The sequence below is a fragment of the Hoplias malabaricus genome, chromosome 2 (genome assembly GCF_029633855.1).
Source record: "Hoplias malabaricus isolate fHopMal1 chromosome 2, fHopMal1.hap1, whole genome shotgun sequence".
Lineage (NCBI taxonomy): Eukaryota > Metazoa > Chordata > Actinopteri > Characiformes > Erythrinidae > Hoplias > Hoplias malabaricus.
The window spans coordinates 71,198,055-71,224,109 of record NC_089801.1 but is presented as its reverse complement, the minus strand read 5'-3'; the positions used below and the strand labels follow the sequence as shown (position 1 = coordinate 71,224,109).

General features: G+C 42.9%; 1 protein-coding gene across 1 annotated transcript in view; it reads right to left on the bottom strand.

Annotated features, from left to right (window-relative positions):
- Positions 1-26,055, bottom strand: part of cfap58 (cilia and flagella associated protein 58) — a 170,872-nt gene that overhangs the window by 121,469 nt on the left and 23,348 nt on the right. Inside the window, exons 8-9 of the mRNA XM_066660964.1 lie at positions 9,449-9,531; positions 6,779-6,970 (exon numbers count right to left, since the gene is read on the bottom strand). Of these exons, the coding sequence (XP_066517061.1) occupies positions 6,779-6,970; positions 9,449-9,531 (275 nt within the window). The remainder of the gene's footprint in view (positions 1-6,778; positions 6,971-9,448; positions 9,532-26,055) is intronic.

Below are 26,055 nucleotides of genomic sequence, written 5' to 3'. Positions count from 1 at the left end.
TGTAGCCTGACCATTGGGTTTTAGTCAGATCAGTCAGGTATACCTGCACAATAATGGTAGTCTCCAAAGTTCCTTTACTGAAGTACTTACTGTATATTTGCTGCATGCTATAAGTGAAATATATATCATTTGGACAAAGCAGTCCTTCATATTGTGTAAAAATGTCATTATGAATGGACCAATAGAAATGCTCCAAAATCCCAAAATCCCATAGAATAAACTTTTTTTAACACTGGCTTATGTTGAAGATACGTGCTTTTCATTGGACAGTGACATTATGTCAATTATAAGTTTTAATTTAGCAATGGAATGTTTTTACAAGCTTCAAAAATCAAGTCGGAGTTTAATGTACAAGAGCCAAAACTGAATGAAAATTGACTTCGCAGTAAAACAGCAGCAGGATCATAAGAGGACTCAAAGAAATTACATTCATTTTGAAATGTTTATTTTCACTTTGACATTTACGGCCTGAAACGAAGGACGCATTTTAATAGTCATGGTTCACCACTGCCCAATGAGGCTAGCGTTCCTTTCCATGAACCTAATTATGGACGAGGATTCTACAAATCAGATCGTGCGAACTCACGTATAACTGTTTGTTTTCTCTAGCTGTTACAAAGCCTCAACAAATAGTAATAAGGCCTCAGACAAACCTTTGAGAGTTATTTCTACCCACTCCCGGTTCCACTTTATTGACTTATAAGGCTACAAACAAGACACACCGCCTTAGCAATAGACTCATTAGCAGCTACAATTCTCCAGATGAATCATAAAACAGGTTGTTGTGTAAAAAAAAAAGGTCTGTGATGCTGATTGTTTAAGAGTGCTGCTTGCATGTATGAAAGTGCTATTGATTTACTGACCTTCATCCGTGCCTATGACTGCTTTTTTTTTAGACACTCTTTTCAGGAACGGGAAATCCTCCTTGCCTCGTTAAAAGCTCGATACAGAGAGGAGAGTTTGAGCTTAGGAGGAATCATTTGGCCTTGTTTCGGCTCACCACTGGGTGTTTTCTCAGCAAATTAGCAGGCTGCCAGCTCAGGGAACTCCCTACAAAGGGCTAATGTGAGCTGAAAAGGGAAAACTCCAAGAGGAAACTGTATTTATGTTGGCACTAAGCACTAAGGTGTTGCACGTACGGGAAAAAGCCAGGTTCTCTGAATTAGCTGGGGTTCAGCCAAGGTGAGGATTTCAAAAGATTTAACTTATTTTTTAAATGAGAAAAAGAATAAATCAGTGTATAATAAACACACTATGGAATGGTTTCCTGGACAGGGATTAAGCCTAGTTTTGGACTATATCCTCCTTTCAATGGAGAATCACAATTAAAAATGCTGCGTAGTCCAGGACTAGGCTTAATCCCTGTTTGGGAAACCACCTCCATAAGATCCAATGGTTGTGTAGCATTTCTATGAGGATTAGACTGCAATCAGCTACAAAAATGTTAGTGAGGTTAGATGCTGATGTTTGGTGATTCTTTCTGTGTCACGAACACCAGTCCAGTTCATCCCAATGGTGTCAGATGGTGCGCCATCATTCCAGAGCTGCTCCAAAGCCCAAATGCTGGGGGGTGTAATACCCCTCTGCTAATGCTAAGCATTGAGCATGGCTTAAGCTCATGACAGGATGCTCCCAAAGGTTCCACTCAGAAATAAGAAGTTTGAAAAAGCAGTGTCTAACATGAGTGCAGCTTAGGGTGGTGGCCATTGCGAATTATAATTATTAAAAATATTGTTGCAGCAGAGAAACATGGATGCATAATGTAGACGAATTAAATGGTGGAATTAAAATGGACATCTCCCAGAATAATTTGGTTTTTGTTTTGTTTTTTTGTTTTCACAGACATTGTCTGGTTGCCAGCTCTCACTGTTTTGGCATGAGATTCACACTTTTGGGGCTTTTCTCAAGCTCTCACACTGTGTGAAGGAAACTCAGGCCAACCAGCCTACACACTCTGAACAAACATGCATTGTGACTTTGTTCTTTCTCCATGGTGACATCTGATTGGGTCTCAGCAATATAAATATAGCCAATAATGTTTACTATCCAAAACACCAGGGAAACTGTGTGTGATGTCTGAGCTTTGTTTTCAGGATTATTTTTCCTCACAATGAATGGATTTTAGTCTAATATGTCAGTTCAAACCACTGTAAAGTATTTTTTTTTATTAACTTCTTGTGATGCAGCTTTTACAGATGCCCAATTGCTATCTCTACCACAGTCAACCATTGTTAGGTGGTGCATTTCTCTAGAATGTAACATTTCAAATCAAACCACTCTTAATTACTGGGTTTTAAAGGTGTTATCATGCCAAAATTCAAAAAAGAATTGATAACTTGCCATGTGTAGTACTGAATTTGCCCTTTTCCATTGAAAATCATACTTCATATGTCACCCTAGTCAAGCTTACTGTCAATAATATCAGCTACAGCTCTAGTCATTCATTCATTCATGTAACTAGTTCATCCTAATCATACTTGGAAAACAACATTTGGCTGAAAAATGATGTGTTGACAAATGTGTTTCTAAGCAGCGTGAGCAAGTTATATGAGCATTTTAATGGTTAGTAACACTCCTGCACTCAGTCATCAGCACTTTATAATGCTGCCGTAATCCATTACAACAAGGCTTTCCGAGCGTCTCATAAAGAGTTTTACAACAAATAACGGCATTAAGATCATGTCTGGGCCCTATTCACTCATTATACAGCTTGCACACCCTTTATACTGGTACTGTTCCAGATTTAAACTACATAACGCAGTTGTCAACCAAAATAGCCTCCCTCTCTCTTGCTTGAATTGCAGAGAAAGCTTCTCTGTCAACAGAGAGATTAAGAACAGAAAACACAGAAGGGAAGTCACCTTGCCATGTGCGCTGTCATATCTCTGGCATTTCTGGGAGAGACGGGCCTTTTCTAGTACTCTTTATCTAGCTTCACTCTTCCTGAAGATGGGAGGCATATTAAAAGCATAACGATTAGCCTCCAATCACAAGCTTTCGCAACCTGCCGATGACTTCTCGCAACTTGCAGTGTTTTTTAAAAACATTAAAAAGTCATAGCTTCCAAAATCTGACAGTCATAAGAGAGTAAAGCTAAGCTTTTCTATGTACTTCCAACAAGGCATGCATCACATGCCAGTTATGGGCAGTGTGTAAAGTAATGGGGAAGCCGCAGTTTGTATTTACACTCCACTATTATGGTTATTTTATTGTTTATCGTATATTTCCTTCCTACAGGGAAATGATCAAGAATGTATTTCACAAAGCATATTTATGACTGCTTTATTACTGTCTCTTTATTCCCATCCCTTTCTTGTAACGTGTATAGCTTATACTTTCTTGTGGAAATGTAGTGGTTAATATTGTTAAACTCTTTGATGTTAATATCTGTAAGTGAAGCTGAATACATAAGCTCATGAACGTAATTGGCTCTAATATAAACACTTGTGGCACCCCGCTTTGCTCTGGAACCTTAATTAAAACAGGATTTAAATATTTTTATTGCCATTGAGCAACAGTGCAATGAAATTATCTTACTTTTAACACATTTGTGCCACACATACACACACTAGTAACGAGGCACAGTGAGTATACAAACACACACACACACAGAGAAAAGCAAGCATTCACCTGAGCATCAGGGGAGCAATTGGTGGGTTAGGTGCCTTACTCATGGGCATTTAAGCCAGGAATGTTGAAAGTGCCATCACTCCCCCAACCACATTTTTCTTGCTGGTCCAGGAGATCAAACATGTGATCATTTGGTCCCAAGCCCACTTCACTAACCTTCAGGACTTAGCCTGATTTGACATATATTTTTGCTATCAGAAACAAATGCCTGCAATATATAATAACAGCTATCAACCATGATTTGTCAAAATAGAAGCAATACAAAGTGACATGGAACACAATTGTGTTACATTAACTCAAGATATGAGCTTTTGAAAGTGATTTCCCAGTATGTGTCTGTTTGTATATGTTCCTATGAAAACAAACACACTCAATACTGCCAGGAAGGCTGAGAGAGTATGTTAATTTTTTTTATGTTAATTATTTACTTAAAATAAATAAATAATTGTAGAAAGTCTTAATCATCTTCATTCTTCTCTTCTTTATCTCCTACAATTGTTTTTTATCCGTAAATGCTTAGATTAATCAGTTATTAATTAAAGTAAACCACATTCTGTTGATGGAATTTAACAAATACAGGTGATGGCTTCATGTTTAGAGGACACAAATGTACACAATTTACCTTCATCTCATTTGCACATTTGCACAGTTCTGAATATATCTTCCATACAGCCTCATTTAGAAGCTGGTTTTCATTAACATTTTATTCTATGATATTTAAATAAAGCACGTTGGCATTTTCTGGATAATATATATATATATAGTATTATATTGATAATAACAGTATGAAAACAGCATTTTTCAAGGTTTGTCTCGGTTATGTCATTTAAATAATAAACCTGAATAATATTTTTTACATTTTCACGTATGAACATGTATAACATATGACTTAACATTTAAGGAACACCTGATTATCCAACGTTTCTTCAAAATTGAAGGGTTTTAATAGGGTCTCTGTGAGTACAGCATAGAGTAACAGCCTCTTCTGGGCCTCATCTGATGGATTTCAGCCACAAGAGCATAAGCAAGGTCAGGCGGTGAGGTTTGATGATGAGTTGTGGATTAGGAATGCCACTCCAACTCATCCCATAGGTATTGGATGGTGCTTCGCTGCTTAACAGCACAATGCTGAGGAGGCTGTATATCCCCCAAGCCAATATTTGTCATGGAGCATGGTGACCTTAGGCTCATGTGTGGCTGCTAACACTCATCCTGTACTATTTCATGCTCTTCTATGGAGGTTATAGAGCTATGTGCACAGCAGAGTCTGCGCTTAAAATGTTTTCCAATTTTGATGACTTGGTAGCTTGATGGTATTGTCTTGAGTGTTTTTTGAACTGTGATTTTTACTTTTGTTTTTATTCAGCTCCATTTTAGATATGAAAATGTGTTGTTCAGTTTAAATTGTTGGGTTAAATTTCTTTGATATTATAAATGGTTTTGTTAGCAATAGCGTGTGTACTGCTTTAATCACTGGTCACAACTCTCATTTTCTTTTTTTAAAGAACTTAAACAGACGAATAGCTGTAAAAAACTAAATGCTAATGGTTGGAGTATGAAGTTCCACTGCAATTCTATGTAAATACTTTGAGACTTCTGCTTCTACTTAGGTTGTATTTTGTCAGGTGATTGTCAGAGCTGAGGGAAGTAAACAACAGTCATGTGCAGTCGTGGGAAGAAGTTGTAATGTCAGACCTGAGAGTGACGTAAGTTATGACGTCAGATCCAAGGGATGAAAACAACAGTAGTGTGGAGTGGTGGGAAATGTTGTTATGTCAGAGCTGAGGGAAGTAAACAACAGTGGTGGGAATATTCTGTAATCCTGTGATGTCAGAGCTGAGGGACGTAAACAACAGTGGTGTGGAGTGGTGGGAAGACATTGTGATGTCAGAGCTGAGGGACGAAAACAACAGTGGTGTGGAGAGGTGGGAAGACATTGTGATGTCAGAGCTGAGGGACATAAACAACAGTGGTGTGGAGAGGTGGGAAGACATTGTGATGTCAGAGCTGAGGGATGTAAACAACAGTGGTGTGGAGTGGTGGGAAGACATTGTGATGTCAGAGCTGAGGGACATAAACCACAGTGGTGTGGAGAGGTGGAAAGACATTGTGATGTCAGAGCTGAGGGATGTAAACAACAGTGGTGTGGAGTGGTGGGAAGACATTGTGATGTCAGAGCTGAGGGACGTAAACAACAGTGGTGTGGAGATGTGGGAAGATTTTGTGATGTCAGAGCTGAGGGACATAAACAACAGTGGTGTGGAGAGGTGGGAAGATTTTTTGATGTCAGAGCTGAGGGACGTAAACAACAGTGGTGTGGAGTGGTTCCCAGGTTCTGTGATGTCAGAGCTGAGGGATGTAAACAACAGTGGTGTGGCGTGGTTCCCAGGTTCTGTGATGTCAGAGCTGAGGGACATAAACAACAGTGGTGTGGAGTGGTTCCCAGGTTCTGTGATGTCAGAGCTGAGGGATGTAAACAACAGTGGTGTGGAGAGGTGGGAAGACATTGTGATGTCAGAGCTGAGGGACATAAACAAGAGTGGTGTGGCATGGTTCCCAGGTTCTGTGATGTCAGAGCTGAGGGACGTAAACAACAGTGGTGTGGAGTGGTTCCCAGGTTCTGTGATGTCAGAGCTGAGGGATGTAAACAACAGTGGTGTGGCGTGGTTCCCAGGTTCTGTGATGTCAGAGCTGAGGGACGTAAACAACAGTGGTGTGGAGAGGTGGGAAGACTTTGGAATGTCAGAGCTGAGGGACGTAAACAACAGTTGTGTGTAGAGGTGGAAAGACATTGTGATGTCAGAGCTGAGGGACGTAAACAACAGTGGTGTGGTGCGGTAGGAAGATTCTGTGATGTCAGAGCTGAGTGATGTAAACAACAGTGGTGTGGAGAGGTGGGAAGACATTGTGATGTCAGAGCTGAGGGACGTAAACAACATTGGTGTGGAGAGGTGGAAAGACATTGTGATGTCAGAGCTGAGGGACGTAAACAACAGTGGTGTGGAGTGGTAAGAAGAAGCGATGACGTCAGAGGTGAGGAAACTAAACACCAGTGACTGTTTGCCTGAGTATAGATTTAGGCTCCTCTGCTTCCCTTGTTTGTGTATATGTGGATAAAGTCCAAGCCCACTATCCCAAGTGTGTTTACCTTTTGTGTAAGCTCGCTGGCCTCATTAATATATCTGTCTCTCTCCTTCTCCAGCTGGAAGATAATTTTACGCTGTTTCTGTGCCTCGTCTCTGTACGTCAGGATCTCCTGGTCCAGCGTTTTCTTCGTCTGCTCATGCAGCTTTACCAGGTCCAGCTGCTTCTCGGTGGCATTGGCCGCCTTGATCATACTCTAAACAAACACAAGCAGACACCATGTTTATACGAAAGATTAGATGTTACCTTGTAAGCATATCTATCACCACTGATTCAAAGATTTTCTTTGTTTTAATTTGGAGAATGCAGATTAAAAGGGGGAAAAGAAAAATAAACAATCAAGCCTTGTAAACAACAAACAAAGCCAAAAAAGTACAAACCAGTCTATCCTGTCAGTGGTCTAATCTTAAAAGCTAAAGTATAATCGGCCATTTTGCCAGAATGAAAGGGTTATTTTCATCTGTGAAGCATCAGTGTAAAGTAGATCAAAGAAAGCATTCTCAAGGGTAGAGCCAATTTCAGCAGCCATGTACACATTGCCAATGCGTTGGTGTGTTTTACTGTGCCCAAGTTATTAACACATTGTGGGGACCTGATGTAGCCAGGATAATGGAAAATGTGACTTTGTGGGGACTTGAACTAGTCGTTATCGTAATTAGACCTTCATACTAAAGCAAAGCTTCTGCTTCAGAAAAGCTTTAAGTCTCTTTATATTTCCCAAGGTTAAGATGGCCGGATTAGATGTAGGACAGCTGAATTTAGTTAGTCATAAAAAGTAAATGGAAACACCCAACTAAGGTAGGAATACAAACGTTTGTGTGTTTGTGAGTTGGGGGTGTGGGGGGGGCAGCATACTCCCAGTGTAATTAAATATGAATGGCCACTCATCTCCATATCCACAACAATACTGCAATATTCAGGAGATCAGCAGCAAAGGAAGCTACCTTCCCACCTGATTGTGAAACGCACCTCAGTGTCATAACTATGTTAAGAGTGGGAGTTCAGACTCCGTCGGAGCACTCAGAAAGAGATTTCAGCTGGGGTCAGTAAGTCTCGACCCTTATGTCTTCAGCCCATAAAAGGTGTGTGTTAGCAGACTCTGCTGCTCCAATCAGATCTGATTTTGTTTTTACCTCATCTGCTCTGCATTCAAAGTCAAGTTAGCACACACTCTACTGAGAATAAACTGAAAGGCTGCAATGGACAGTCCATCTAATGAGTGTTTTCAGCTATATTAAGATGCACTCACTGCTACCACAGATAGCATGGGATGTTTTGAAACACCTGAACATGCGCTTAAGCTTCAAGCCTGGGTTAACATGTAACGTCTTCATCCAGAACGAATCTTCCGACATCAGTACATGACCTAGGCCTATGTGGCTGAAGGCAGTCCAACCACTTCCATGAAGAGCAGACTGTTACAACTTGTTTTTCAGTGGTCAGGACCCCAACAGAATCACCACAGAGCAGGTCTGAAATGGCTGCAGTGACACTGATGTGGTGGTGGTGGTGTGTTAGTGTGTGTTGTGCTGGTACATGTGGATCAGACACAGCAGCACTACTGTATTCTGTCTGCTTTTTGCTGTGTCTGATCCATGCACCAGCACAACTCACACTAACCCACCACCACCATGTCAGTGTCACTGCAGCACTGAGAATGAACCACTACACAAACTATAGACTACCTGCTCTGAGGTGGTTCTCTGGGGGTCCTCACCATTGAAATCAAGGTGCAAGGGGCCTAACAGAGGATGCAGAGCAACAAATGGACAAAGTCTGTAACCATAGAACTACAAAGTGCACATATTTAGAGTGTGGAGCTGATTATACACTTTCATATGTGTGTGTGTGTGTGTGTTTGTGTGGATAAAAGATTAAAAGATTTCAATCACAACATGTTAACACTTTCAAACAGCTAAGAAAATCTTACCACTTCAGTAACAGCAGATAATATTCTTATTATTAATATTTCATACGGTGGCGCACCAGGGTCCTGGAGGTTGTGGGGTCGATTCCCGCTCCCGGTGACTGTCTGTGAGGAGTGTGGTGTGTTCTCCCTGTGTCCGTGTGGGTTTCCTCCGGGTGACTGTCTGTGAGGAGGCTTGTGTGTTCTCCCTGTGTCTGTGTGGGTTTCCTCCAGGTGACTGTCTGTGAGGAGTGTGGTGTGTTCTCTCTGTGTCTGTGTGGGTTTCCTCCGGGTGACTGTCTGTGAGGAGTGTGGTGTGATCTCTCTGTGTCTGCGTGGGTTTCCTCCAGGTGACTGTCTGTTAGGAGTGTGGTGTGTTCTCCCTGTGTCTGCGTGGGTTTCCTCCGGGTGACTGTCTGTGAGGAGTGTGGAGTGTTCTCCCTGTGTCTGTGTGGGTTTCCTCCGTGTGCTTCGGTTTCCTCCCACTCTCCAAAAACACACGTTGGTAGGTTGACTGGTGACTCAAAGGTGTCCGTAGGTGTGAGTGTGTAAGTGAATGTGTGTGTGTTTGTGTTGCCCTGTGAAGGACTGGTGCCCCCTCCAGGGTGTGTTCCAGAAGCTGCACATGAGCCTCAGCTCACCATGTCAATGTGCAATAGCAAAGGTCAGTGTGCAATGAAGTCACCGTAAAGTACTAAGTACTATGTAATATGTAATATGTGTACTTATCAAAGTGAGGATTTTGGACCACCCAAGATGTGCACGTACCTTGTTGAGGATGTCTTTCTCCCTGACCAGTTCATCTATCTTCTTCTTGTCGTACTCTGTCTGTTTTTTTGCCGTCTCCATTTCTGAAAAAACAGCAAAGATGAATGTTCTGTGTTTTAATACTCCCCCCAAAACGCCACCATCACCACCACCGCCACCACCCCTCCGAGCGAGATCCAGTGCTGATCTCTGCAATTCTTTGGAAAAGCTTCCGCTAATAAGACTGTTTTTAGAAGCACTTCATGAGCACGTACGAGAGGCCAACATGAAATAATTACACAACTCAAAAAGCCTATTATTTTTCCTGACTGGAGGCCAAGGACTGAGAATGAAAGCATGGAGGAAAGAGAGAGTGAGTGAGAGAGTGAGCAAGAGAGAGAGAGACATCCAACATGAACTACAGAACAAGCATACAATCTTTCTGTAATTGGACATACAAGCATCTCCCCTTTAGGTCTTAGAAGTCACAGTCAGGTCCAGCACTGACTAAAGCATGCTGTAATTAATTATTTCTTACTTGTAGCTCATTGACACAAGCAGGACAGTCATGTCAAACCTGTTCTACCACTACATCTGTGTCTGTCAGCAGAAGAGGAGATAAATGAGTGCATATTTTACTGAATCTATTCTAACTTTCTAAAATCAACTGAGGAAATTACCTTCAGATCAACTCAGTGTGTTTTATACCCTGTTACATGAAACTAAAATATATATACTTTCAATTTTTGCCATATTTGTAACATTTGGACTGTCATAATTAGAGCAGGTGAAGTGGCAGGACGCCTGGGCATACGGTGGTTTTATTAAAATGAAGAGACACAAACACAAAATAATCAATAGAAGGCAATAGAAATAAATATATCACAGACAGAATGAAACAAAATAAACAGAACCTATAATGGAGGACTAAACACCAAACAAAGACAACAAAATAATCAATATAAACGTTGTAAATTGGTAAAAAAAAATTAAAAATTAAAATAAATAAATAAAAAGGGCGGCACGGTGGCGCAGCAGGTAGTGTCGCAGTCACACAGCTCCAGGAGCCTGGAGGTTGTGGTTTCGATTCCCGCTCCGGGTGACTGTCTGTGAGGAGTGTGGTGTGTTCTCCCTGTGTCTGCGTGGGTTTCCTCCGGGTGACTGTCTGTGAGGAGTGTGGTGTGTTCTCCCTGTGTCTGCGTGGGTTTCCTCCGGGTGACTGTCTGTGAGGAGTGTGGTGTGTTCTCCCTGTGTCTGCGTGGGTTTCCTCCGGTTGACTGTCTGTGAGGAGTGTGGTGTGTTCTCCCTGTGTCTGCGTGGGTTTCCTCCGGGTGACTGTCTGTGAGGAGTGTGGTGTGTTCTCCCTGTGTCTGTGTGGGTTTCCTCCGGTTGACTGTCTGTGAGGAGTGTGGTGTGTTCTCCCTGTGCCTGCGTGGGTTTCCTCCGGGTGACTGTCTGTGAGGAGTGTGGTGTGTTCTCCCTGTGTCTGCGTGGGTTTCCTCCGGGTGACTGTCTGTGAGGAGTGTGGTGTGTTCTCCCTGTGTCTGCGTGGGTTTCCTCCGGGTGACTGTCTGTGAGGAGTGTGGTGTGTTCTCCCTGTGACTGCGTGGGTTTCCTCCGGGTGACTGTCTGTGAGGAGTGTGGTGTGTTCTCCCTGTGCCTGCGTGGGTTTCCTCCGGGTGACTGTCTGTGAGGAGTGTGGTGTGTTCTCCCTGTGTCTGCGTGGGTTTCCTCCGGGTGACTGTCTGTAAGGAGTGTGGTGTGTTCTCCCTGTGTCTGCGTGGGTTTCCTCCGGGTGCTCCGGTTTCCTCCCACAGTCCAAAAACACACGTTGGTAGGTGGATTGGCGACTCAAAAGTGTCTGTAGGTGCGAGTGAATATGTGTGTGTATCTGTGTTGCCCTGTGAAGGACTGGCGCCCCCTCCAGAGTGTATTCCCGCCTTGTGCCCAATGATTCCAGGTAGGCTCTGGACCCGCCGTGACCCTGAACTGGATAAGCAGTTACAGATAATGAATGAATGAATGAAATTGGTAAAAACATGAACATACCAATGTCATTCACAGCTTTTAAACACAAGGACAGAACAGGTAACACCTGTGAGTCCTCAGTCTCCTAGCAGCCACTGACTCGCAGGTTTAGGGCGGGACCAGGTGGAGGGCGGAGACAAGGACCAAAACAAAACAGAGAACACAAGGGAACGGTAGCAGTCAAAGGGCAGGAAACACATGAGCGAGAACCGAACATGGGATTGACATCAAAACAATCTGAAAAGTGTTATCTGTGCAGTAATAAACTAGATAATAGTTAATGAAACAAGCAAGGAATTTAGAATGAAACTTTCATCAAATCTGTCTTCAGGTAGTGAAAGGTAATGGAGGTGGTGTTTAGTTTTTTAAGGAGAAAAACAATTCATTTATGCCCCTTTCTTATGCAGCTAACCGTAAAACTCAATTTGACCAAATAAGCGAATTAAACGGCACATACGGAAATGTAATTCTGCTGCATGTAATTACTACAAGATTGTAGAGCCCTGCTGAACCTAAGCTTCATCTGAAATCAAAGACATTGATACGGGCGTCGTGCCCTGATTAGGAGTGTAGCAGTGTACAAATGTTCGGACGTGTAGCACAGCTCCAGACCTCAAAACTCAGCAGGGCTTTGAGAAACTGAAGAGCAGACACTAATATGTAGGTGAAGTTGAGGCAGAGATGTACTTTCCCTTTCACTGTGAAAAACTTCCGAACCCTGCAGATATCTGTTTGGACAAAAATGTCAAATCGAATTCCGAATTTCCTCCCAGTTACCCGAGAAGGTACACGTACAATTCATCTCGGGCAAAGGACATGCTGCAGAAGCATTTCAGTGTGACATAGCCTGAGGGATGATGAAGAAATCCACCGATGCTCTCAAACGCAACCACACACAATGGCTCAGCATCAACTGCTCAAGCTCCTGCCCTTAAACCATCTCCCTAAATGCTTTCATATGTGTGTATGTGTGTGCGTGAGCGTGAGCCTGTCTTTTAAGTCCTGCGGTTACAGGATCGGGTTGGTAATGACACAAGAAAAGAAAACAGCCGTGTTATGACTGCTGGAGCTTTCATTGCTCTCATTAACTTTATTGTTACTGTTATCTTGCTATCGATTTCTTTGGGAGTTGCTCAGGCCGGTAAAGCACATACGGATGCAGGAGGGGAGGAAAGGATTGCGGGAGAAGTCAGAGGCTGTGTCTAAAACAACCAGAATGCTGTCTACTAAGGCGGTATTCTGAGGGAGGAAGGCGCCTAGTCGTGTCTGACAAATGCACTCGTATAAACCCTGCCTGCTTCTGCTCCAATAATTCATTGTAATTATTTTGTTGAGCACAGCGCGTGTACCAGGGTCCTCATAACTTTTGCATCTTTTAAAGACTACCTCTAATGCGGCTCAGAAGGGTGTAAGAGAGTGGGGAGTGCTAGAGGCACTAAGCATATTGTTGCAGATTCACTAATTGCCATTGTGTTATGCCCTAACCCTCAGTGTAAACAGACATATTCTGATTCACATTACATTTGTGTGCATGGAAATACACAGAATTAGAATTAGAATCACTTTTATTGGCCACTGTGCTTGCACACAGAGGAATCTGTTCTCCACATTAAACCCAATCCGTGCAGTGAAACACACATTTACACATGCACTAGTGAACACTAGGGGGCAGAGAGCTGTGGGCAGCCCTAGCCATGCCGCCTGGGGAGCAGCTGGGGGTTAGGTACCCTGCTCTAGGGCACTTCAGTCATGACCTCATTTCTGGTTCCACGCCCAGTTCTCTAACCACCAGGCCACGGAAAGTCAAGTTAAGTCAAGAGAGATTTATTGTCAATTTTACATATGTCTCATACATGAGACAATGGGACACTGACTGGAGACAATAACCTGATTTGGAGGTAGGATAATGGATGTACAAGGCAGTGTGAGCAATAGTGCAAGATAATCGTAATAGAAGGAGGTAGGATACTGGATGTACAAGACAGAGTTGACAATAGTGCAAGATAATCGTATAACAACTAAATAAAGTGAACAAGTGCATACCGGTTCTATTAAAAAAGTCACAGTTAGGTCTGATGAGGAGCTTAAGTGACAGTATGAATATAAACAGAACTGGTGTCAACAGTAGTGCATACACTAATACAGGGATATGAAGCCTGGAGGCTGGTTAAAGTGGTTGAGTGCCTGCCTGATTTTCAAAGTCACAGTTGGGTATTGGTGGTAATTGATGAGGTTGCTGAGTAGTGTGTGTGGGGGGCAGAAGTGGGAGGGGGGGCAGAGCATGGAGCTATCCTCAGTCTGCTGGTCCTAGCCCTCAGACTACGCAGTCTCTGCCCTGATGGCAGCAGGCTGAAGAAGCTGTGTAGCGGGTGGGTGGGATCACCTGCCAAGCAGAGGGCTTTTCGTAGGAGGTGGGAGCTGTATAAGTCCTGAAGGCAGGGGAGAGAGGTACCAATGTTCTTCTCAGCAGCTCTCACAATACGCTGGAGGGTTCTGCGGCAGGATGCTGTGCAGGCCCCATACCACGTAGTGAAACAGCTAGTCAGGATACTCTCGATGGCCCCCTTGTAGAAGGTGATCATGATGGGGGTTGGAGCTCTTGCTCTTCTTAGCTTGCGGAGAACGTAGAGCCGTTGGTGAGCCTTCTTGGCCAGTGATGCTGTGTTGACGGTCCAGGAGAGGTCCTCTGTGACGTGCACACACAGGGACTTGTTGCTGCTTACCCTCTCCACAGTAGCCCCGTTGATGGATAGAGGGGCATGTTGTGTGCGAGTTCTCCTGAAGTCCACAACAATCTCATTGGTCTTCTCAGTGTTCAGAGAGAGATTGTTGTGTTTGCACCAAGAGGCCAGCCAGCTAACCTCGCTCCTGTAGTGTGACTCATCGTTGATGCTGATGAGGCCTACCACAGTCGTGTCATCCGCAAACTTGATGAAGAGGTTGGAGGTGTGTGATGGAGAGCAGTCGTGGGTTAGCAGAGTGAACAGAAGGGGGCTCAGCACACATCCTTGGGCAGAAAATATATATACACAGTACTGAAGTTGTTGTACTGAACAATGACGGAAAAAACTCCTACAAAATATTAAGCCCCAGTCACACTGGGTTTTTTTTGTTTGTTTGTTTGTTTGCTTCGCTCAGCCTGGTGAGATAGGTATGGCTGAAAGAGAGGGAAGAAATCACAACTGTAAACCGATTTTAGTTCAGCAGTTTCACATCTAAAAAGCTTTGCTGCTACTCTCACTTGTGTTGTATGTTGTAAATTGCAAAAAAAAAAAAAAAAAGATTTTTATAATATTTCCTGTTCTGAAACCACAACAGTCAGCATGCCTCCATGTTGGCTCAGATGAAACAGAGTCAGAGGTCACACAGCCTGAGCAGCAGCGCTATTGGTCAGAGACACAAATTCCCATGACAATGTTGATCAAAATTGACCTTGATGTAAAACGTTGCAGGTGAAATTTTTTCGCCCAGATGTGGTGTGCGCCAAGTGGAAAGAAATGGAAACTCACACATGAAAATTTGATGGTGGAAAAAGCCCAGTGTGACCTCGGGTTTTGGATGTAACCTTGAGAGGAAGCAAGGTTCAAAAGAAGACTCCATAGGCCTCTGGTTGATATTTGGACAAAGTAAAATTAGTGTTTAAACAGAGCAGTATGAACTGTGTTTATAAAGTACAGTTACAGTGTTGCAGCAGGTAGTGTCGCAGTCACACAGCTCCAGGGACCTGGAGGTTGTGGGTTCAAGTCCCGCTCTGGGAACACACCCTGGAGGGGGCATCAGTCCTTCACAGGGCAACACACACATTCACACCTACAGACACTTTTGAGTCTTTTGAGACACAGGGAGAACACACCACACTCCTCACAGACAGTCACCCGGAGGAAACCCACGCAGACACAGGGAGAACACACCACACCCCTCACAGACAGTCACTCAGAGGAAACTCACGCAGACACAGAGAGAACACAACACTCTCCTCACAGACAGTCACCCGGAGGAAACTCACGCAGACACAGGGAGAACACACCACACTCCTCACAGACAGTCACCCGGAGGAAACCCACGCAGACACAGGGAGAACACACCACACTCCTCATAAACAGTCACCCGGAGGAAACCCACGCAGACACAGAGAGAACACACCACACTCCTTACAGACAGTCACCCGGAGGAAACCCACGCAGACACAGGGAGAACACACCACACTCCTCACAGACAGTCACCCGGAGGAAACCCACGCAGACACAGAGAGAAAACACCACACTCCTCACAGACAGCCACCCGGAGCGGGACTCGAACCCACAACCTCCAGGTCCCTGGAGCTGTGTGACTGCGACACCTACCTGCTGCTGGGTGTTTGCCAGTGGAACTTTATGTAATGTAGGTCTGTTTTTGTTGAAGCACCATTTTCACAACAGACTGCAAGTACGTCAGTCAAATAAGCATGTTCTGTCAAAGCAGACTGCTCTCGAACATGTGGAAACCACAAAATCCATTAGACCTCCGACAGTGAGAACCCAGACTGCACAGACATGTAGTAATGGAACTTGCACTAATTATGCCATTAAAGCAATGAGGAACGAGTGGGTGAGTGCGTAAGAGACGGGTAAGTGCATATAGGTATAAGAGAAGGAACTAGAGTGTGCAAGAGTGAGAGAGAGAGCGAGACAAGTGCCAGGGAGAAAGAGGGAGAGAGAAGGCAAGCAAAAATAGAAGGACCGGCAGAAGAAAGGAGAGCAGAAATAGCGAGAAAGACAAAAGCAGAGCGAGGAGAAAAGAGAAAACATGCGGGAACAGAGAAACAGAATGAAGAAGTGGAGCAGAAAGCTCTCTCTGTCTCTGTCTCTTCCCCTCTCTCTCGTCTTTATTGTCATGACCCCCCTGTCAGGAAATCAATAGCAAGATAACAGTAACAATAAAGATAATGAGAGCTATGAAAGCTACAGCAGTCATAACAGTGCCCCTTCTTCCATGTTGAGTTCTTTCTGCAAACAGCCCCGCCCACTACACTCCTCAGCCAGTCAGATCACTGACCCGCCTGTCAGAGCCCATCTCATCAATCACTGTGGCAACCCTGATTAAGATGACAACATCCATCACCGTGGAAACCCTGATTAAGATGACAACCAGGCTTGAGCTCCATCCATCACCCGGTAAAAACACCCTCGGCCCGCAGCGGCCAATCGAGGTCGGGAGCTCGGAAATTAACAGCGCAACCACACCCCCTCACCCCCCACCCCCCCAGCAACCTTTCGTGGAAATAAATAAATAAATAATATAATATAAAACACGTAAATGAATTGCACTGAGGTCATTCGGGAAACAATTTGAGACAATTGGCCCAACAAATTACTTTTTTTTTCCAATCTGGGCAGTGAAGAAAAGAGGCGAACGTCCGACAATGCAGTGACGCAGGCGGCCGTGAGGGCAGGGAGGCTATTTCATAAATCATGATTCCTTACTGAGGCAAATAACCTCACTCAGAAGTGAAGTTCTCCCAAAAGGAATGGTCCATACTGTCCCCTATTAGACAGTTTTTTGGCTTAAGGGGGTAGTTCACACATTTGAGCTGTTTTACGTACGAGGTGCTTTATAGACGCTTCAGTATTTCCCTTGTATTTAGGATATAACTAAAATGCCATAGACTCCAGATGCTCCACAGAAGCCACTGGGCAGTCAATGTAGGCAGTTGATGGCTAAAAGATGAGTTTGGAATAGTAATGTGTATGCATTGACCTTATAATCAAGAGATTTCTGGTTTGAACCCCAGTGACCCCCTTAGACATTCAAGGCCGGGGATTCCAGGTGAGCACAACTAGCCTCACACTCTGCATGTGAACAGCAATGACTTAGCGTTCACCTCCAAACATGTTGAGCACAAGATCCCCTGCAGTTCAAAAAGAGGTGAAGACTGGCTGCACATCTCTGAGGAAGAGTGCTCACCTTCACCCTCCCAGGTTGGTGGCATTGTCTGTGATTCAGAGACTGGACGTGATTTATCACTGGATAAAAAAGTCAAGTTCATCCATCAGAAAAGTTCCATACTGCTCTCCTATTGGACAGTTCCTGCCACATCTGTATTTGATGCTGTCTGACTGGTAAGGACAACATTTTTGATCATTTTGGGAGTTTCACTTCAGTCGAACAGAAAAAAACCCAGTGCCTCAATATGCTCTCACTGTGGAGGCCATTGGGCAGTGGCTGAATTATTAAACATTTGTGCAGAACACATTTTTGGAGCACATTTTCATGAGTTCATCAGTCAAATATAATAGTAAATTAAGCTGTAAATCTCTATAATTTATTCATGGGACTAGGTTTCCAGAGGGAGCTTTTCTACTGTGTTGCTGCGGTGTTTGAAAGCTGGGTAAAACTCTCCAAAACTGTCTCATTCTGGGGGTGTAATAGTTGTTGTTTTGTGGTTGCAGTACATTTGCGTTACACAATCACATATTTTAGGCCCATTCAAGTGCCCAATGGCTTCTGTTATGAGGGAGATTTGAGTCAATTTCTTCTCTGTTCTATTCTAAACCCAGGAAAATGAGTCAAAATGAAGCCGTTTATCAGTGGTAATGATACAGGTGCAGCACACAGAGTTTAGGTTGAAAACTGTGGAGTATTCCTTTAAGGCAGTAGCCTCTCAGGCCTGGGGAAGCTATATGCTGCAGAATGTTATGGTTCCTTGCTTTAATGCACCTGATTCAACTCATTAGGTAATTATGATGTTAAGTCAAGTGTGTTAGAGTGGGGAAAATATCCAATTTGCAGTGCACTGACTCAAGCAACACAGCTAACTAATAAATCACTGCCTATTGAAATAACCCCCCAAGACCCTCCTCCTTTCATTGTATGCTCTGACTTTTATGGAATGGTGAAATTCTGCCTCGAGCGCAGCTCTCGCATGATGAATTTTTTATCATTTGTTTATTGTATCAAAATTTCAGCGCATAAAATGCTATGACAGCTTGCGCAAGAGCAGCACTGCTAACCCATAACTGTCCTCCATTGTTCAAGTATAACAATCTCACCACTGCTCTTTTTAATCCACACAACTGTGCATTCAAAGCTGTTGACAACCTGCTGAACTACAACTACACCTACTTAGCATCTGAATTAAAGGAGCAATCAGTCTATTCCACCAGCGTAATATAGCAAATGATATTATTAATTCAATGAAGAAGGATCTAGAGCGGGTCTTATGCAAAGTGGCGGCCATGTTTTAAAGCAACACTAGGTAGGATTACTCAAAATTACAGCATCACTGATGTTTCACTGAGCTGTAATAAGGTGTACAGAGCCTCTGGTCTTGCGACGATTAGCTCAGCACTGCAGAAACTGCACTATGTAACCTTTCCATTAATAAGGTTCCATTACAGTGCACACAGTAAATAACAGGATGCTGTCACTGCATCCAAAAGAGTTTAACTGACCCCACTGTATCCCTCAGCATTCCCTCAGAATGTTAACCAGAATATCCAAACTAATGGTTCACCCTCAAGGACCGAAAGGTCAGGGCAGTAAAGAGCCACTAAGCGCATAAGTCTGATTAATAAGAATGATGTGGTGAGAAACATGTGATGGAATTTCTCTTGATCCAGAGCAAGACAGATCTGTGAAATGTGGCAGAATTGGTTTGTACGAGTGCCAGCGGAACAGCGTCACGCACTGCAGCAGCACAGTCCTTAACCGCTTAAATCCAGTTTGTGAATACGGAGATGGTTAGGAAGCCAAGAGTGGCCACAGGGGCAGATATATCCTGGATATCAAGATAACACCCTTATACTTTTCAAAGAATTGCCCAAGGATCTTCTTTGACCTCAGAGATTCAGGAACTCCATACTAAGTTTAATCTGAAAGACGGTATTTAGTACAGTGTTCTCTGTCACTGCACTCAGGCATTGGAATCCATAGTTGTTGTTCTGTTCTGATGTGCAGGTGCTATGGCTGACAAGTTTCAACGACAAAAACTGGAATGTTTCTAATTGGCCAAGTCAGTCACTCGACCTGAACCCCACTGAGAACTCACCTCACCTCCTGGACACCAGACTGAAAGCAAAACTCACTGTGACAATAAGCAGAAACTGAAAATGGCTGCATTTCAGATGTTCTAAACCATACCCAGCACTGGCGGATGTTTATAGACCATAGGTTTCAAGCATCCATTGACTGTAAAGGGTTCTCAGGAACTCACACTATTCAGAAGCTTGGACACAATATTACCATGCCCTGTAGGTTACTCACTTTAAGTTATTTTTATACAATCAGAACTCATTCTTATACTGTAGACCAATTTACACCAATCTATAATACAGGTTTAATCATTCACGTTATTAACTGATAAATGCACATAGTTCCCATTCTAAAACCTGATTTCTATATTAGTGTGCTGTTCTGAAAAGACTTACATTGCTTGGCAACCAAATTACTTTACTGTGTAGGTTATTAATTATTGCTATTATTATTAATCAAATAAAATGTAACTGCTCTATTCTTCATTATTATTGCATGAATTATATTTACACTGACCTATGTATTTTATAACAGCTTCCTATAGTAGCAGCAATGCATTAGAACCTAGTACTTACCAAAGACAGTGATTCCAAACTTGAATGGTAGTGAGTCTTGCTCACAATCGTGTTAGAGAAGAAATCTAAGGCAAACGACGTAATACGCAATGCTCGAGTGAACTTAGAATTGTTGAGCATATAGTGGAAATACCTCTGGGACATTCATAACCCCCCCTGGGATCTCCCTGTCCCAAAACTGTACTGAAGATACACTGTAGATACATTTTTATGTAAATATACTCGTTCTGAAAAACCTGTATTGGGTCTGTGGTAACTGAAATGACAGGTTGAGTCGAGGCAATAGTCAGTTTGGAGGTTTGGGCCATTTGAAATGATTGTTTGAGACAGTGAAGGTGAAAAAAAAAAAAAACTGAGCTCAGGGCATTGAGTTGAAGCTGGTGGAAATCCTAGCGCAGCGAGCATGACTGTACCATCTTGCCCTATACTGTCAAAAGCATTAAGATATAGGGAAAGGCAACTTTCACACTTAAAGGAACAACACTTCACTTCTACCACCACAAAAAAACAACTCTGATCATTTAATATTTTTACACTGTTCAATGAAGTACAGCTTAAATGAGATAAAGAATCAAATTGCTCTGCTTTAAAATAACGCTACATTTAAAAAGGTTTATAAATGGCATAAAATCCTGTTTATTGCATGGTTAATAATGACATTTAATAATCTTTTATAACACAAAAGGTAGAGTAGAAAGAACAAAACTGATCTCTTTTTTGTCTAACACTGAAAGTGTCATATAACTTACAGAAAATGTCGAGGTAAAGAATAAGATCAGAACTAGGGTAACAACAAACAGAGCCATGTGCTGAGAGCGAGCACATGGCCGGGAAAACAGACATGACAGGATGAAGGCGTGACAATTTCACATGTAAAGGTCCAAAGCATTATCATTAATGTGGTGGTTAAGTAAATAAACTTAGTGGTTAAATTGTTAAATGTATTAACAAATATGTGCTGAAGCTGACAGGGTTAATGTCAACTAAGTAAGCTCAGTATTTGGCAAGATCTGAGGTTTAACGGTGTAGGTTGATGTGGGTTCGCTTTTTGGCAAACAACAGGTCACTGTTACCCTTTCTGTCTATGTTTCTGTCTTTTAATGCATTAAGAACATATTCAATAACTATTAAACAGATAGCAGCTTCATATCTTCGTATTGTGTGTATGTTTTGTTAAGTTCCCAAAGTGGTTTCCCCAGGGCTTTACCAAAAAGCAAGATTTCATTTCCAACAAATGACTACGTAAATTGTAAAAAAAACAAAGACCTGAAATCACAATAGAAACCAAGCAGATAGAAAAATCCACTTTGCGATGATAGATGTGGAGCTGACATGATTATCTGATTATAGAAATATTATATCCTCAATGAATCAAGAGTGATTACACATATATTAAACACTGAGCTTGTTAAAGAAACCCATTCATTTGCATTAATTAGAATGCTCTTTAATGAAGGGTTTCTTTCGTCTTTGTCCAGTTAACAATCGGCGTTATCTGTTTTTCTGCAGGTAAGTTATTGTTTAGCTGTTTGGTGCAATTTTCCAAATATTTAGCAGAGCTCCGACCCCGTCCTTGGAAGATTATAGTCCCAGTGATGGTACAGTCATCCATGGTTGAGGGTTTATTTCAGAACATTCCAATGGAGGAGTGTGGTATGATTCAGTATGGTTTCAAATCCATGATCACAAACGTTGTCGCTTTTTCACTGCCAAGAGACCTACACGTTACTGCAGTACCTGAGCTGAATTTGGATACCCGTAGTGTTGAGGTACCAAGCTTGCTGACACTGACTCTACGAGTGGTTAAATGCAACAGTCCCAGAATCCAGACTCGAGTCACATGAACACAACCGACTGCAATTGTGTTTGTAACTGTTAAACTGGGAGACACAGGTTTGAGTCACCGATGCTGGAACACAATACAGAAAGTTCTGCTGCCGGGGTACAAGCCCATATCTGTATGCGGTCAGAGGAGCAGATCCAGACAGATTTGGAGTCCACTACAAGAAATGAAAGGATCTTTCAAAAGATTTCTCAGTGTTTACTTGAAATGAGGTTCCAATGGTAAGGTCAACAGTGTCACAAAATATAAAGGAGCAAACTTTTTCCTTGTTTTTTTATTTTTTTTCCTATAGCCTTTTGTTGTCTCTGCCTCTGTTTATTCCCCACTCTCTCTGGGCGAGTAGGCATGTCCCCTTCACCTCTATTATATGACATGATTCTATGTCAGCCATACGGAAGCTGCCATTACAGAATTGACAGCTAGTGTTCCCTTTAAAGTCTGTTGACCTGTATAATGACACTGAGTTTACAGGAGTTCAGAAAGCTTTGCTTAATTGTTAATATGTGTCTGAGGAACCACTTTAGAATGAGACGAAACCTGTAATGGTTTATAATATTATTTTTAAAGGCTAATAACTAGGTTGTAAATACATTGAAAGTCACTAACAACCCAAAGATGTTTGCCAAAAGTCGATCAGTCAACATTAAGCCTGTTATCTTCAGCACATTTTTGTTTGTTTGGTTTGTTTTAAGTTTAATCATTCATTCATTCATTATCTGTAAGCGCTTATCCAATTCAGGGTCGCGGTGGGTCCAGAGCCTACCTGGAATCATTGGGCGCAAGGCGGGAATACAGCCTGGAGGGGGCGCCAGTCCTTCACAGGGCAACACAGACACACACACATTCACTCACACCTACAGACACTGAGAGACGCCAATCCACCTACCAACGTGTGTTTTTGGACTGTGGGAGGAAACCGGAGCATACAGAGGAAACCCACGCAGACACAGGGAGAACACACCACACTCCTCACAGACAGTCACCTGGAAGAAACCCCCGCAGACTCAGGGAGAACACAACTCCTCACAGACAGTCACCCGGAGCGGGAATCGAACCCACAACCTCCAGGTCCCTGGAGCTGTGTGACTGCGACACTTACCTGCTGCGCCACCGTGCCGCCCAAGTTTAATCATTTAAACACCAAATTTAATCAAATAACCTTGTATAGAATGTATTTTTAGACACTGTATTTAAGTGTAGTCTTATTTTAAACTACACGTGCTAGCCCTCACTGTGCCATCTTGGTGGTATCATATGAAAAATGGAGACAATAGTTTTTGACACAAATTGTGAAGAAACCTGGTTAAAACATTGATTTTAATTGATTGCTGATGTCAAACGCACTTGGAGTGTATGCAGTGTGTCATATTTTGAATATAAACAATGTCCACATGTTTCTATTTTCTTATTTTATTTATAGAAATCCAAGCTAAAGCTCAAGCTTCAGTAGTGGAAATGTAGGATTATTTCTCATATCAATAAAGCACGCTGAACGGAACTGAAGCCAAATAAATGAGAACCCAAAGCTAGGAATACGCAAGGCAAATATTCATGGAAACATGAGCAGCAGAGAACAAACAGACATGAGGAGTGTCAGAGAGGTGAAAGTTCCAGTGAATGACAAGAGGCTAGCATCCTTCATCCAGCAAAGGCTGTTTTTCTGATATAAACAGAGGGGAAAAATGAAATGAGAAAAGGATGAAAGCAAGGCAGAGGGTAAGGGAAAAAAGAGAAGGAGAAATAAGGAAGTTGAGGAGTAGGACACAAGCTTGAAAAAAGGTAACATTTCACCATTTTTGTAGACATCATGTGACAGCTTTGCTGGTACCGAGAATGGCAGTGGGCAGGAATGAGAGACAGAATGTGTGGCAGGAAAGGAGTGGAGAGAGGGAGGGAATGCAGACAGAAGAAAGAGAGAGAGAGAGAGCACAGGAAGGTACAGGCTAAATGTCACTGGCTTGTCTGGATGCCCTCTTGCCTCTCTCTCGTCATGTTATTTACTTGAATGAACGCTGCATGAGTCAGAGCTGAGAGAGAGAGAAAGAGTACGAGAGAGAGAGAGAGAGAGGACACAGGTAGTAACAGAGAAAGACGAAGGACATGGAAAGAAAGAGAAACATATAGAGAGAAAAATTTCATTTGAAATATGACTCAGTCGTGCAGCCACACATCTTCAGGATCTTGGAGTCGGTCTTGGGTTCAAAGCCCACCACGGATCACTGTCCATGAGGAGGTTTGGTGTTTTCTATTCGTGTCTGTATGAGTGTCCTCTGGGTGCTTCCGTTTCCTCCCACAATCCAAGAACACATGTGGGTAGGTGGATTGGCTGTGTGAAATTGCCCATAAGTGTGAGTGTGAGTGACTGGGTGAATGTGTGAAATTGCCCACAGGTGTGAGTGTGTGAGAGTGACTGTGAGAGTAATTCTTGCCTCTCTCTACCAAATATCTGATGTGTAGTAAGAGAACTTGGATTGGACTGGGTATGGACTCCAAACGGGATGATGAACATTGGTGAGGGACAGGTGACACCATAATGATCCATAGAAGGCAAGTTGAGAAAAAACACTATATAAAATGTAAGTAAGTAAGTAATCTACTGACCCTGAACTTTCATCCTGCACATAAATTAATTTGAAAACATTCTCTGTTCATTTAATAAAGTAATGAAAACTATAGTCTGTCTGGATGGGAATACATTTCCATGGGGTCCTGGGGTAATATTCTCTTTTACAGGGGGTCCTCTGTAGTTTTATTTCCATCCAAACTGACCATGTTTTTGTTTCTCCCCAGTGTTCTAGAAGAAAGTTATAGGCTGAATTACACACTCTTTTTCACTAAACTCAAAGGTCATCTGATTAATTGAATCCCATCCGATTGCAAATCTCTGCATTTTAACAGGTCTCACTTCTCTTTGGACAACATAGGAGTTTGGGCACAGCTGCGCACCGAAACATATGAAAATCAAAAAGTTACTGAACCAGGTACTTGTTAGAGGTGTTAAAACTTCTCTGGACTTCACCTGGGAGAGCGTTATCAGAAGAAGGAAAAAAAAATCAAATCAAATCAAATTAATGAGAAAAGGGAGATCACTCAGGCTTATGAAAGGAGCGTTTAAAATGGCAGCTGCAGGTATATAGTGTTACTTTTATATTCGTATAATTCGAGAACTAGAACCTCACTTGTGTTCATGTGACAACACGATATAATTCAGGAACTAGCAACAAGCTCTTCTTCTAGTTTTTATTAGATTTTTATTATTTTTATTTCTAATATTTTTATTACTGATGTCCCCGTAACAAAACTAATCAAAATAATTATTATGTAATTATTATAATTATTTTGTAATAATAAATGGGTCCATTTCAAATACCTTTTGTTGTTGTCTTTGCAACAACAAAAGGTTGGTGACTGTCTGTGAGGAGTGTGGTGTGTTCTCCCTGTGTCTGCGTGGGTTTCTTCCGGGTGACTGTCTGTGAGAACTGTGGTGTGTTCTCCCTGTGTCTGCGTGGGTTTCCTCCGGGTGAATGTCTGTGAGGAGTGTGGTGTGTTCTTCCTATGTCTGCTTGGGTTTCCTCCGGGTGACTGTCTGTGAGGACTGTGGTGTGTTCTCCCTGTGTCTGTGTGGGTTTCCTCCGGGTGACTGTCTGTGTGGAGTGTGGTGTGTTCTCCCTGTGTCTGTGTCGGTTTCCTCTGGGTGACTGCCTGTGAGGAGTGTGGTGTGTTCGCTCTGTGTCTGCGTGGGTTTCCTCTGGGTGACTGTCTGTGAGGAGTGAGGTGTGTTCTCCCTGTGTCTGTGTGGGTTTCCTCTGGGTGACTGTCTGTGAGGAGTGAGGTGTGTTCTCCCTGTGTCTGCTTGGGTTTCCTCCGGGTGACTGTCTGTGAGGAGTGTGGTGTGTTCTCCCTGTGTCTGTGTGGGTTTCCTCCGGGTGACCGTGAGCAGTGTGGTGTGTTCTCCCTGTGTCTGCGTGGGTTTCCTCCGGGTGCTCCGGTTTCCTCCCACGCTCCAAAAACACACGTTGGTAGGTGGATTGGCGACTCAAAAGTGTCCGTAGGTGTGAGTGTGTGAGTGAATGTGTGAGTGTGTGTTGCCCTGTAAAGGACTGGCGCCCCCTCCAGGGTGTATTCTTGCCTTGCGCCCAGTGATTCCAGGTAGACTCTGGACCCATGAATGA